This window comes from Coregonus clupeaformis, chromosome 13, assembly GCF_020615455.1.
Source record: "Coregonus clupeaformis isolate EN_2021a chromosome 13, ASM2061545v1, whole genome shotgun sequence".
NCBI lineage: Eukaryota > Metazoa > Chordata > Actinopteri > Salmoniformes > Salmonidae > Coregonus > Coregonus clupeaformis.
The window spans coordinates 16,206,697-16,218,909 of record NC_059204.1 but is presented as its reverse complement, the minus strand read 5'-3'; the positions used below and the strand labels follow the sequence as shown (position 1 = coordinate 16,218,909).

Sequence of the window (12,213 nt, the reverse complement as noted above, 5' to 3'; positions counted from 1 at the left end):
ATATATGAAGAAAAAAAAACGGTGTATTTATGTGCTATAGTTCAGTCAATATCTGATGGATTATAACAATTCTAAAAGTTTGGAGTATCTACGTCCATTTTCCAACTGCTGCATTTATTAGAATTGTTTTTAAAACCTTAACAATTTCGATGTCCGTTGCTATTTGAAGAGTTTGTCAATGGTATCAAGAGATTTAAACATAGAGAAGTACATAAACTCTGCCTTGTAAAACCATCATGTTATGTTATACCAACTGGCTTCCATGAAATGTCCTCCAATCCAGGTTTCCCAAGAAATGCTTTGTATTGATATTTTTTCTGAAACTTGCTTGAATCACTGGAGAATATGTTTATTCAGACAAGACAATGGTACATTTTAGAGAGGCTTTACTTCTTGAATATAACTCAAACAACAGTGGCCCTTGAAAATATTGTAACAAGATGAACACAAACACATTTTTCATTATTAAGACATTTCACTGTTTCCCAACTGCAGTTGGATTTAGTGTACAGAATAGCTTTGTAAATGTTGGTACATAATGAACAGAAACTCTTGAAAGTTAATATATTTACATATTGTAGTAAGGCTTGTGTGAGTCTTCGGTGTTGACTAAGTTCTCCTTACACCATCACCTGCAACAGAATGTGAGTCCAAAATTTAGCTCCAGATGCTACACACACACACACACACACACACTTCTGGCAGGCAAATAGGGCAGATCCCACCTTGTGATACAGGGAGGATACCTTTGCAGAACTGTGTTGTCCTAAAGCTCTGAAGAACACCCAGATCAGGTAGTCAACATGATTCCCAAATTACACTCTGAAGCCTTTGATCTTGAGAGAGCGCTGCCACTTGAAGCTGAAAGAGTCTGGAGTTTGGACCCTTACATAATCAATATTTATGTACCTCTGGAAAAAACAGGTTCGGACAAATCACACTCAAGTTTCGGTCGGTCATCGATTTGGGAATAGATGAGTGCAATATCTCTTTATGTGAGCTGCCAGTGGATCTAATGTTGCAACTTCCAATTCCACATGAGCTTTCTCTAAGCCCATTGCAAACTATCGTGGTCATTAGCACTTAACTCGCTTCTCACTGGGAATTGTCGCTGAAAATATCCATACCCTAAAACCATGGTGGATGTCTAATCGTCTACACATTGAGATATAATGGCCATCTAATTTTATACAAAAACTGTATACAGCAAGGAACATGGAAATATGACTATACAAATATGATAAAAACTGCTAGATGATTGAGTTGTCTTAAATGGGCACCGATGGCACTGCATCTCTTATTAAAACAAAGTGACTATGTGAATTGGATACAGATAGTTAGAAATGTATGTGGCAAACATCAATCAATGCTTTGGATCTGTTCATACAGCGCCCTCCTGTGGCTAACACAGAAATACCAACCACAGAGCTTGAGCGAAACAGATGCATGCATTTAGAGGACAATGGACACACTCACTAACCAGGTTACCATCCAACCTTTTTATGTGAGTAAAGTACATGTCGGATAAAAAAAGTAACGACAGGCCTGATAGAAACCGCAAATTTGTCCATAAAGGTTCCAAATGTCAACAATCTCTTTGTGTCTGTAAAATTAATTATGCGAGAAATGTTCCAATGGTGGTGGACACGCATTTATGCGCAACCGACATCAGTGGCAAATGCTCACCTTCGACGGCCACTGGCACGCTGGAGAAGTGTGCTCTTCCCATGTGGTCCCTCTGTAGCTCAATTGGTAGAGCATGGCACTTGTAACGCCAGGGTAGTGGGTTCGATCCCCGGGACCACCCATACGTAAAAATGTATGCACACATGACTGTAAGTCGCTTTGGATAAAAGCGTCTGCTAAATGGCATATTATGAATCCCGGTTTCAACTGTACCGGACAGATGGCGTCGTGTGGGCGAGTGGTTTGCTGATGTGAACAGAGTGCCCATGGTGGCGGTGAGGATATGGTATGGGCAGGCAGGCATAAGCTACGGACAATGAACACAATTGCATTTTATCGATGGCAATTTCAATGCACAGAGATACCGTGACGAGACCCTGAGGCCCATTGTCGTGCCATTCATCCGCCGCCATCACCTCATGTTTCAGCATGATAATGCACGCAAGGATCTGTACACAATTCCTAGAAACTGAAAATGTCAGTTCTTCCATGGCCTGCATACTCAGACATGTCACCCATTGAGCATGTTTGGGATGCTCTGGATCGACATGTACGACAGCGTGTTCCAGTTCCCGCCAATATCCAGCAACTTCGCACAGCCATTGAAGAGGAGTTGGACAACATTCCATAGGCCAAAATCAACAGCCTGATCAACTCTATTAGAAGGAGATGTGTCATGCTGCATGAGGCATATGGTGGTCACACCAGATACTGACTGGTTTTCTGATCCACGCCCCTACCTTTTTTTAAAGTCATGTGAACTCCATAGATTAGGATTTCTTTATATGAACTGTAACTCAGTAAAGTCTTTGAAATTGTTTCATGTTGCGTATATATTTTTGTTCAGTGTAGTTGGGATTTGGTTAAATCATGGTGAATCAAATCATGTGACTCAAAATAATAATTTGTGAATCACGAACAGTAATTTTAGGGGGAAAAAATAGCCTTCTTTTTGGATTATGTGGCTGCAAAACTTGTTTTGTAGATACTTCAAGTTGATTTGGGCATTTAATTTATGGGCCATTGCAACTTAATAGATGCTAGTCAGCCTGAAAAGTAACTTCTAAGACTTGCCTAGTTAAATAAAAGGTTAAATAAAAATAAAGATAAACATGACTAAACTAGAAAAGGTACATTTCCTGAAGAAAATATGTGTGCTTGCCTCAGCTGTCTAAAAAGATTTGTTGAAATGTAGAATTCAAACTGAATAGAAAGCGAAGCAGCTCATCATAGTAAGAATAGGTCTGATTACTTAAGTAGACTCCTATATACACTTGGTGGGCAGTTTATTAGGTACACCTGACTAGTACCAGGTCGAACCCCCTTTGCCTCCAGAACAGCCTGAATTTGTTGGGGCATGGAAACCTAACGTGTGCCAGGAAAACATTTGCCACACCATTACACCGCCGCCACCAGCCTGTACCGCTGAACCAGGCAGGATGGGGCCATGGACTCACGCTGCTTACGCCAAATCCTGACTCTGCCATCAGCATGACGCCAGCCTGTCATGCTAGAACCAAGATGAAACAGGAACCGGGATTCGTCGGAGCAGGCAATGTTTTCCACTCCTCAATTTTCCAATGTTGGTGATCACGTGCCCATTGAAGCCGCTTCTTGTTCTTGTCCACCCGGTGTGGTCGTCTGCTGCAATAGCCCATCTGTGACAAGGACTGGCGAGTTGTGTGGTCCAAGATGCCGTTCTGCACACCACTGTTGTACTGCACCGTTATTTGCCTGTTTGTGGCCCGCCTGTTAGCTTGTACGATTCTTGCCATTCTCCTTCGACCTCTCATCAATGAGCTGTTTTTGCCCACAGGACTGCCGCTGACTGAATGTTTCTTGTTTGTCAGACCATTCTCTGTAAACCCTAGACACTGTTGTGCATGAGAAGCCCAGGAGGCCGGACTTTTCTGAGATACTGGAACCGGCGCGCCTGGTACTGGTAATCATACCACACTCGTTAGGTCACTCATTTTGCCCATTCTAACTTTCAAATCGAATAGTAACGGAATGCCTTGATGCCTGCTTTATATAGCAAGCCATGGCCACGTGACTCAGTCTGTAGGAGCGAACCATTTTCATGAACGGGGTGGTGTACCTAATAAACAGCCACTGAGTGCATTTCAGCTAGCACATCAATTATTGAAAAATGAACTGAGCCTAAAACTCAGCCGGGACAGGCTTTCAAACCGTGGTCCCTGTGACTGTCATTCCAAAACCATTATAACAAAAGGCTAAAATCTCTTGGTAAGGTCGCTAGGTGTTGTAAGCAGTGGTGTAGTGGTACCTGGAGAAGTGAGTATACTCAAAAAAAATTGAGTGTAGTTACCCTTTAATTCAAGTGCACAGGCACCTAGCTCTGTTTGGTTAGTGGTGTTTCTGTAGCACATGAGCTGGAGTTTGCAAAACAAATGGCCACTGGATTGATGCAAATAATCATGTCGTCATTCTGCCTGGTAGGCATAGGCTACTTTGTAGCTAGTTAACATTTAATTGAGAAGGTTATTGGGAAAGCCTTTCACATCTACCAGAGTACAGTTAGGCCTATCATTAGCGTCGCTATATTTTTCCATGTTACATTTTACATTACATTTTAGTCATTTAGCAGACGCTCTTATCCAGAGCGACTTACAGTTAGTGCATACATTATTTTTTATACCCCCCGTGGGAATCGAACCCACAACCCTGGCGTTGCAAACGCCATGCTCTACCAACTGAGCTACATCCCTGCCGGCCATTCCCTCCCCTACCCTGGACAACGCTGGGCCAATTGTGCGCCACCCCATGGGTCTCCCGGTCGCGGCCGGCTACGACAGAGCCTGGATTCGAACCAGGATCTCTAGTGACACAGGTAGCACTGCGATGCAGTGCCTTAGACCACTGCGCCACTCGGGAGGTGTGTTCCTTAATTGTTTGAAACCTGGACGTTTTACTTCATATAATGACGCATGTCTTACCTTGCTTCAAAGTAGCCTATAGCCAAAATCCCACCATAGAATTTTTTTTATTTTACAAAGTCTTCCTCATATGCTTCCTCCTTTTCTATTGGTTTTCTTTCTTTCATTGTCTAGCAGCCAAAGGCATTATCCTAGTCATATTATCAACCCATGATAGTTGTTGCACATTTAGAACTCCCCTCTTTCTAACAGATATTTCTATCTCTGTCCATGAAACCGCTTGCATGTGCGGTGCACATTTTAGAACTGTGTTTTACCTCAAATTGTATTTTGGAACATTCACACATAGGCCTAATGCGGTGTGCACATTGTTACGCCTAAAATGTGAAGAAATAATAGTTTATCAATATTTTAAACGTATCAATATCTTAAGCTAAACATTCTGATCTGTTCCATCAGTCTTATTAAAATGTTATGGCGTATACCTCCACTACTTTAATACGCATCATGGGGATTAAGAAGTCAATATACGCAATGCTCACTGAAAAATAAGTGCGTATACCCTCCACTACCCCACTGGTTGTAAGAGGTTAAAATTGTATTTCTTTATACACTGAACAAAAATATAAAACGCATCATGTAAAGTGTTGGTCCCATGTTTCATGAGCTGAAATAAAAAATCCCAGAAATGTTTTATATGCATAAAAAGCTTATTTCTCTCAAATGGTGTGCACAAATTTGTTTACATCCCTGTTAGTGAGCATTTCTCCTTTGCCAAAATAATCCATCCACCTGACAGGTGTGGCATATCAAGAAGCTGATTAAACAGCATGATCATAACACAGGTGCACCTTGTGCTGGGGACAATAAAAGGCCACTTTAAAATGTGCAGTTTTGTCACACTACACAATGCCACAGATGTCTCAAGTTTTGAGGGAGTGTGCAATCGGCATGCTGACTGCAGGAATGTCCACCAGAGCTGTTGCCAGATTATTGAATGTTAATTTCTCTATCATAAGCTGCCTCCAACATCGTTTTACAACATTTGGCAGTACGTCCAACCGGCCTCACAACCGCAAGCCTCGTGTAACCACGCCAGCCCAGGACCTCCACATCTGGCTTCTTCACCTTCGGGATCTGACTGTAATAAAGCCCTTTTCTGGGGGGAAAAAACATTCTTATTGGCTGGGCCTGGCTCCCCAGTGGGTGGGCCTGGGTGCCAAGTAGGTGGACCTATGCTCTCCAAGGTCCACCCATGGCTGCACCCCTGCCCAGTCATGTGAAATCCATAGATTAGGGCATAATTTATTTATTTCAACTGACTTATTTCCTTATATGAACTGTAACTCAGTAAACACTTTTACATTGTTTCATGTTGCGTTTATATTTTTGTTCAGTATATATTTTATTTTTATTCGCTCGCTTCACCTTTTAAAAAATGTATCCATTAAACAGTAAAATCAACTTTGTATAGCCTTACCTTCACTTCTTCACAAAGTCTGCACACATCTTGGAGCACAGCTCTTTCTCTTTGTCCAAATAGTCCTTGTAGCGTCTGCACAAGTAACAATAATTTAGTTGAAACAATGTGTCACTAGGGAAATAAAGAATGAACGTCTATGAATAAACAATGAATGTCAGAAATATTATCTTACATGGCAAGCTTCCTCAGGAGATTATTGATGTCGATGTCGAATGGTTTGTTGGCCTGAGCCATTGTGAGGTAATCCTGGGCTTTCTCATAGTCAAACAACTCCAAATAGGCCTGAGGAAAACGCTCTGGTTAAAACATGTGTGACTGCGATTCTTTCCACAAGTGAGCCATCACCAAACATGCAAAACTCAAATGTGTGAAAATGGGAAGATGTATGCTTTAGAATTATTTTAAAAGACGCTATTAATGGGTAAATCTTCATAAAACATATGGTCCTAGTAAATGCACCACCTGTAAAAGTTTTTTATAAAGAACATTTATGTCTGGTGTCAGATCCCTGTCAGCTCACCTATATTTAATATCCATAGCACAAACTATGATGCCAAAAACAATCACATATACTGTAGGCACACACACATGAACCCAGCTTATTGACAAGAATATGACTTCCCCCACCCTGAGGGTCTGACCTGACCTGACCACAGCGGAAGAGGGCCTTGGTGTTGGTGGGGTCTATCTCCAGGGCCTTGTGGCCGTACTTCAGGGCTTTCAGAGGCCTGTCCAGGCGGAGCTGGGTCAGGGACAGGTTGAGGTAGATGGGCAGCTGCACCGCCGCAATGCTCCTCTTCTTCTCCTTGTCCTCCGCCTCCCGATTCCCCAGCAGAGTCAACGCCTGGCCAGACACATGGAAAGGTCATACACCTCTTTCTATCACATGCACACATACATGCAGACACAGAAGTGTGCACACACTACACACAAGTGTGCTTGTCAAATATTACACACGACAGTGAGCTTATGACTGTGTATAAAATAACATCTACAAAAAACTCAATACTTATGAGAGAGAACCAGAATTTCAACATCATAATCATTGCTCTCATTCATTCACATACACTTGAAGTGATCCTTCATCATAAAATAATGCTGAAACTAAAATCAAGGGGCTCATTTGAGGACATATCATTTATGACATAAGACTATTTTGATCCTACCTGCTTGTAGCGATCTTTGGCGTCCTCGAAGCGACTCTGGTTGAAGCAGCGGTTGCCAAAGCTGCGCTCTGTGTCGACCACATTGAAGAGCTTGGACAGAGGAACAGTGTTCTGCTCCTCCTGGAGGGAGAGAGAAAGGTAAAAACTGGGGAGAGGGAGCCAACAAAATCACAACTAATCCCCAGGAAGTAGTGAGAAGCATGACCAGAAATAGTAACTTCAGTCCAATTAGAAAATGGCTCTATTCAACCCCATAACATATCTCAGCTCCTTCCACTGTATTTAATAAGGTAGGTTGACATTCTCTGTTACAACAACGCCCTGGTCCTAGAGGTTATCACCACCAACCTTGAGGGAACTCTAACTAGTTTTGTCTGACTCGTGAGATACAGCTAGGGCTCTGCGATGTATCAAATTAATTTGATTAATTCAAATGTATGTTTTTGTGCGATATTCCAAATTCCTGTATTGCAAGAATCACGTTTATTTGTTTTGTTTTTATGAGCGTTTATGTCCGCTTGTTCTCATGTTGTCTTTTTAGTCTTGTCTCCTTCTTCCTCTCTGACAAGTGTTTTCAACTCACTATTTGCATTTCAGGTTTGGTTCAACAGAAAATCGGTCACATGGACACCGAACCACACTGAGACATTATTTGTACTGTAATAGAGGAGAAGTTAACCTTTCTAACAATACCCTTTTTATATCTCAACTCCTCAAATTGTGCACAGAGCAGACACTACTAAAACAGGAGTATCAATGAACATAGATTCTGGTAAATGAATGCTCAATTTGTCGTGCGCGGCACATAATTTTTGCCAGAGACTGTTATACTAGCTGTCTAGTCTGTGTTTTATTAATGTGCAATAAGCCTAAAACACAATTATATAAGGAATTGGCAACTCGTTCTCATTTTGAGAAATAAGGAAGGCTACTTGATTTCAACATCTGAACAAAGTGGACCGGCTAGCATGCTGTTCAAACAGTTAGAAACGGACAGAAGGGTGTGTTCATAAGAATTAAACTGTCTAGCTACCTTGTTAGCTAGCAAAATGATCCAAGTTGGCTAAACTTGAAATATAAAGATTAGCTGGCTACTCACTAGCATGTGGGCTTGTGTTTGAGAGACTGTTTATGAGACCTGTGTTAATATTCTATAATCCCTGCTATTAGTGAATGTGCATTACGCATGGTTCTGGTTAAATTTGTAACAAAAAGGGCATTTTCATCCAAAAGACTTGAATGCCAGATCAGTGATTATTGCAAAAAAACTATTTTGATAAAATAATTACATTATTAGTGAGTCTTATGGTTGTGGAAGGCTTAAATTTAGCCTAGGTATAATTTTACAAGTCTCCCATTAGATTATTGTTGAATGTTTGAAATGCAGTGTATTTGACCTTTAATTGTACAACAAAGCTTATTTAGAGAAAACATTCAATACAAATGGCCATATTGCCCATCCCTTGATACAGCCCTGACTGAATAAGGCCCCTAGTCTCCTCACCGAACTCATTGCGAAGAACTCATCCACTTGGGCTGAGTCGAGGAAGTCGAGGACCTGCACCTCGTAGAGCACAGTGGCTACAGGAGGGATGAGTGGAGGGCAGCCCATCTCTCCATATGCATACACAGGCAGGAAGAGAAAGCGAGAGAACTCTCCCTTCCTCATGGTCAGAATACCCAGCTCCAGGCCACACAGAGTCACGTCTGTAAGTTAAGGAGTGTTTATTAGTTGTTTATGAAGCCACATATGAAAACCAGTTACCTAAGAGTAGGCTACATCTTACCTCTTCCAAGCTTCATCATTCGAGGGTACTTCAGGTTGCTGGTGGTCTCAAATGGTCGGTCAGAGTACTCCAGAAATCCTGAGAAATTAACTGTGAAGGGATATTATCAAGTGTATATAATAGATTGCATTATGTCCCAATAAATATGCCTTACATTGTAAGGCAACCTAAAGATAGGAGTATTTTTAGACAGTACTTGACACAGATGAATCTCTTGGCACTGGTGGGCCTTGTCCAGGTTGGACCACTTCCTTCAGGACCCCTCCATCGCCCAAGAGGTCCTGCATCTGCTGGCCCAGGAGGTGGAAAGGGCTCTGACAAGGACAGAGAAAAGTTACCATCATTGATAACCCTTAGCTAACTTTTTTCAACCCTTCTTAAATTTGATTGCAGAGGGGCACAAAGAAACCGTGTCTTGCCAAAACACTGTTTTATATCTTAGTTAGATAGCTAGTAAGTTTAAACGAAATTTTACAAGGTGGCACGCGAAGCAAAAATAATTTGGGGTGACAGGATCAAGCTCGCGAGGCTGCAGCAGTGTCTTTGCTAGTTAGTTAGCTAGCTAGCAAATGAGCAAATTATGCACAAAGATTTGTATACATTGTAACCAATTAGCAATACATTTTGGTTTATTAAACATCCCTATTAATATGAAGGTGTGAAGGTTAGCAAATAATAGTTGTGTGTTAAAATGTTGATATCACATGTAACGTTAGGTTAGCTAGCTAACTCGCTGTTGGCAATAGGCAGCCTCCCGTCCATGGCTTTACCTGAGTACCTGCCCTTAGCCGCTCGTGGGGATCCAAAAACTGCTGAATTCTGGTCGACAGTCCGTTTGCTGACATAATTTTGTCTAAAGATGTTTGCAAATTTCAATTGCACTAGCTATGATAATATTAAATTCTATGAATAATTTGGGTAGCTAGTTAGCTTGCCTTGAGACAGATTTCCCACGGCGTACGTAGCTAGGATTGCGTTCAGTTCGATCGAACGTTTGCTACGTTGCGTAACGACTTTTACACGTTCCGCCCCCCCAAAACGTTCTTGAACAGACTTTGAGGTACGTTTGCTACCTTTGGTGGGTGTGGCGGGGTGTGGCTTGAAGCAATGAGAGTGAGGTTTTTAAAGGGCAGCGGTGCATTTTAGAACCCACAACCCAACCTGTCCTTCAGAACAGCACCGTTTCCGTTTAATTGAACAGCACCGTTTCCGTTTAATTGAACGATTAGAAACTCTGTGGTTGCATTACGTTTTTTCGTATTGAACGCAGACATGGTCATTAGGTCACACTGGGTCGGTCACACCACGTGAGGTGCACTGACCTTTTGACGTTATTAAATCAAAAGCGGAAATCCAATAATGGTTAACATAAAAAAAAAACATCCTATTTCCCCTTTTGCACAATTCTTATTTTTCATGTTTGTCATAATAGTATATGGTCATAGATGAGCCTACTGTACAAATTGAGTTTGTAAGTCTGTTGGAGTACTTTATTATATTTTTATCAATATAAAAATGTCAAACAAAATATATGCACAAGAACATCAATATCATACACATTTTCAAAAATATATGTTTTTCTGAATAAATGCTATTAGCTTCCATTGTAGTTTTAAGACCTGATCCAGCATTTAGCATTTTAGCCAATATCACTGAATACATGTTTAAACTACAACAATGGCAATAGTCCATGCTAGTAATTTGACAAATGTACAACACACTCAAACATATTTAAAATTATACTGTGGCATGGGACTATTTTATACAATTTCACAGTTGTTGAAGATAAAGTTAAATCCTCAGCGTATACCAAACACAAACAAAGAATTTTCCACACATACGGTTATACTGTATATGAGTCATTCCAAGTGTTTTCAAACAGACTTTTGCCAGAGCAGTCTTCCTTTTTTTTTTTCAAAAGAATGCATGCAAATCTCTCCATCAACGTTGTACTTCATATGCTAATAATTAACCATTTTCCCCCAGGGTGGGATAGTGCAGACTAATTTATCTGTTCTAATCTATTAACTGGTGGGGGTGTTATGCTTTTAGCGCAACACTCCATAGCAAGACATTTGCACAAATGTTGACTGTTCGAGCATCAAAGATACGATAGTTTTAGTCTGATATTCTTCAAAATACGTCCAAGACATGATTTGTTTTCCAAAATTCAAAAACACCTCAATTTTAAAGTCACCAATCACAAATTTACATGGATATCTACACTCTTAGAAAAAAGGTTTCCAAAAGGGTTCTTCGACTGTCCCCATAGGAGAACCCTTTTTGGTTACAGGTAAAACCCTTTTTGGTTCCAGGTAGAACCATTTTGGGTTCCATGTAGAACCCTCTGTGGAAAGGGTTCTATATGAAACCCAAAACAGTTCTACTTGGAACCAAAAGGGTTCTATCTGGAACCAACAAGGGTTCTTCAAAGGGTTCTCCTATGGGGACAGTCGAAGTACCCTTTTAGGTTCTAGATAGCACCTTTTTTTCCTAAGAGTGTAGGTCCTCAGAAAGCAATACGAACTACAGGACTCTGGGCAGAATAGGGAAACCAACATCCCACACACGCATTACATTAAGGTTATAACTTATGCCTTTTGAGGCCAAAGTTCAAGTTCACATTGAAATCCCATCAGAAAGAAGGCATTATTTAGAAGACATTGCTTTAAATACTGTAATTAGTAGTCTATGTCACACATTTTATATACTGTTAAGGGGATACATCAACAGACCTTGCCTTGCAAGTAAATCAGGTACTCAAGCAGCAGCAGTACTACCTACATTGTGTACAAGGCTATACTGTATGTGGCAAATATGAGCATTCTTTGTTGAAGAGTGTTCTGTTAGGGTCAATTATATTGTTTGGAATGTTTAGATATTGGGTTGGGTTTAGCTAAATGTATGCACACATATTATGTTATCATTTGTGCCGAAAACACTCCTCAGAGAGAAGGAGTGACTTGACTGACAGCCTGGCTTGTATAAACTGATGTCCAGGGTAAAAACGAGATGGGTGACGAAATGTTTGCAAAACAAACAAACAAAAAGTTCTAATGACACTGACATATCTTATTTCACTTGCTCTCTGCAAACTACACATGTGATATTTTTAATATTGTTGCATGATATTAGCATAGTTATTGACAAAATACATATCAAACGGACTAGTGTAAAAATCTATCTGTGATATT

The 12,213-nt window shown here is 40.8% G+C and overlaps 1 protein-coding gene across 1 annotated transcript; it reads right to left on the bottom strand.

The window, feature by feature from the left end:
* Positions 1 to 328: 328 nt before the first annotated feature.
* LOC121579344 (inactive peptidyl-prolyl cis-trans isomerase FKBP6) lies at positions 329 to 10,028 on the bottom strand. Its single transcript, XM_041893863.2, has 9 exons — positions 9,790 to 10,028; positions 9,216 to 9,333; positions 9,020 to 9,109; positions 8,737 to 8,939; positions 7,233 to 7,352; positions 6,713 to 6,910; positions 6,239 to 6,348; positions 6,064 to 6,138; positions 329 to 632 (listed from the first exon to the last, which is right to left on the bottom strand). Exons 1-8 carry the CDS (start codon positions 9,862 to 9,864, stop codon positions 6,066 to 6,068), a joined length of 987 nt encoding a protein of 328 aa, XP_041749797.2. The 5' UTR covers positions 9,865 to 10,028; the 3' UTR covers positions 329 to 632; positions 6,064 to 6,065.
* Between the last annotated feature and the right edge of the window lie 2,185 nt (positions 10,029 to 12,213).

Coding starts and splice junctions, on each gene's coding strand:
- LOC121579344 (XM_041893863.2), bottom strand. CDS start 9,864: ATGTCAGCAAACGGACTGTCGACCAGAATTCAGCAGTTTTTGGATCCC. Junction 8,940..9,019: donor AATGATGAAGCTTGGAAGAG/GTAAGATGTAGC, acceptor CTTAACTTACAG/ACGTGACTCTGTGTGGCCTG. Junction 6,911..7,232: donor CCAAAGATCGCTACAAGCAG/GTAGGATCAAAA, acceptor GTGTCTGGCCAG/GCGTTGACTCTGCTGGGGAA.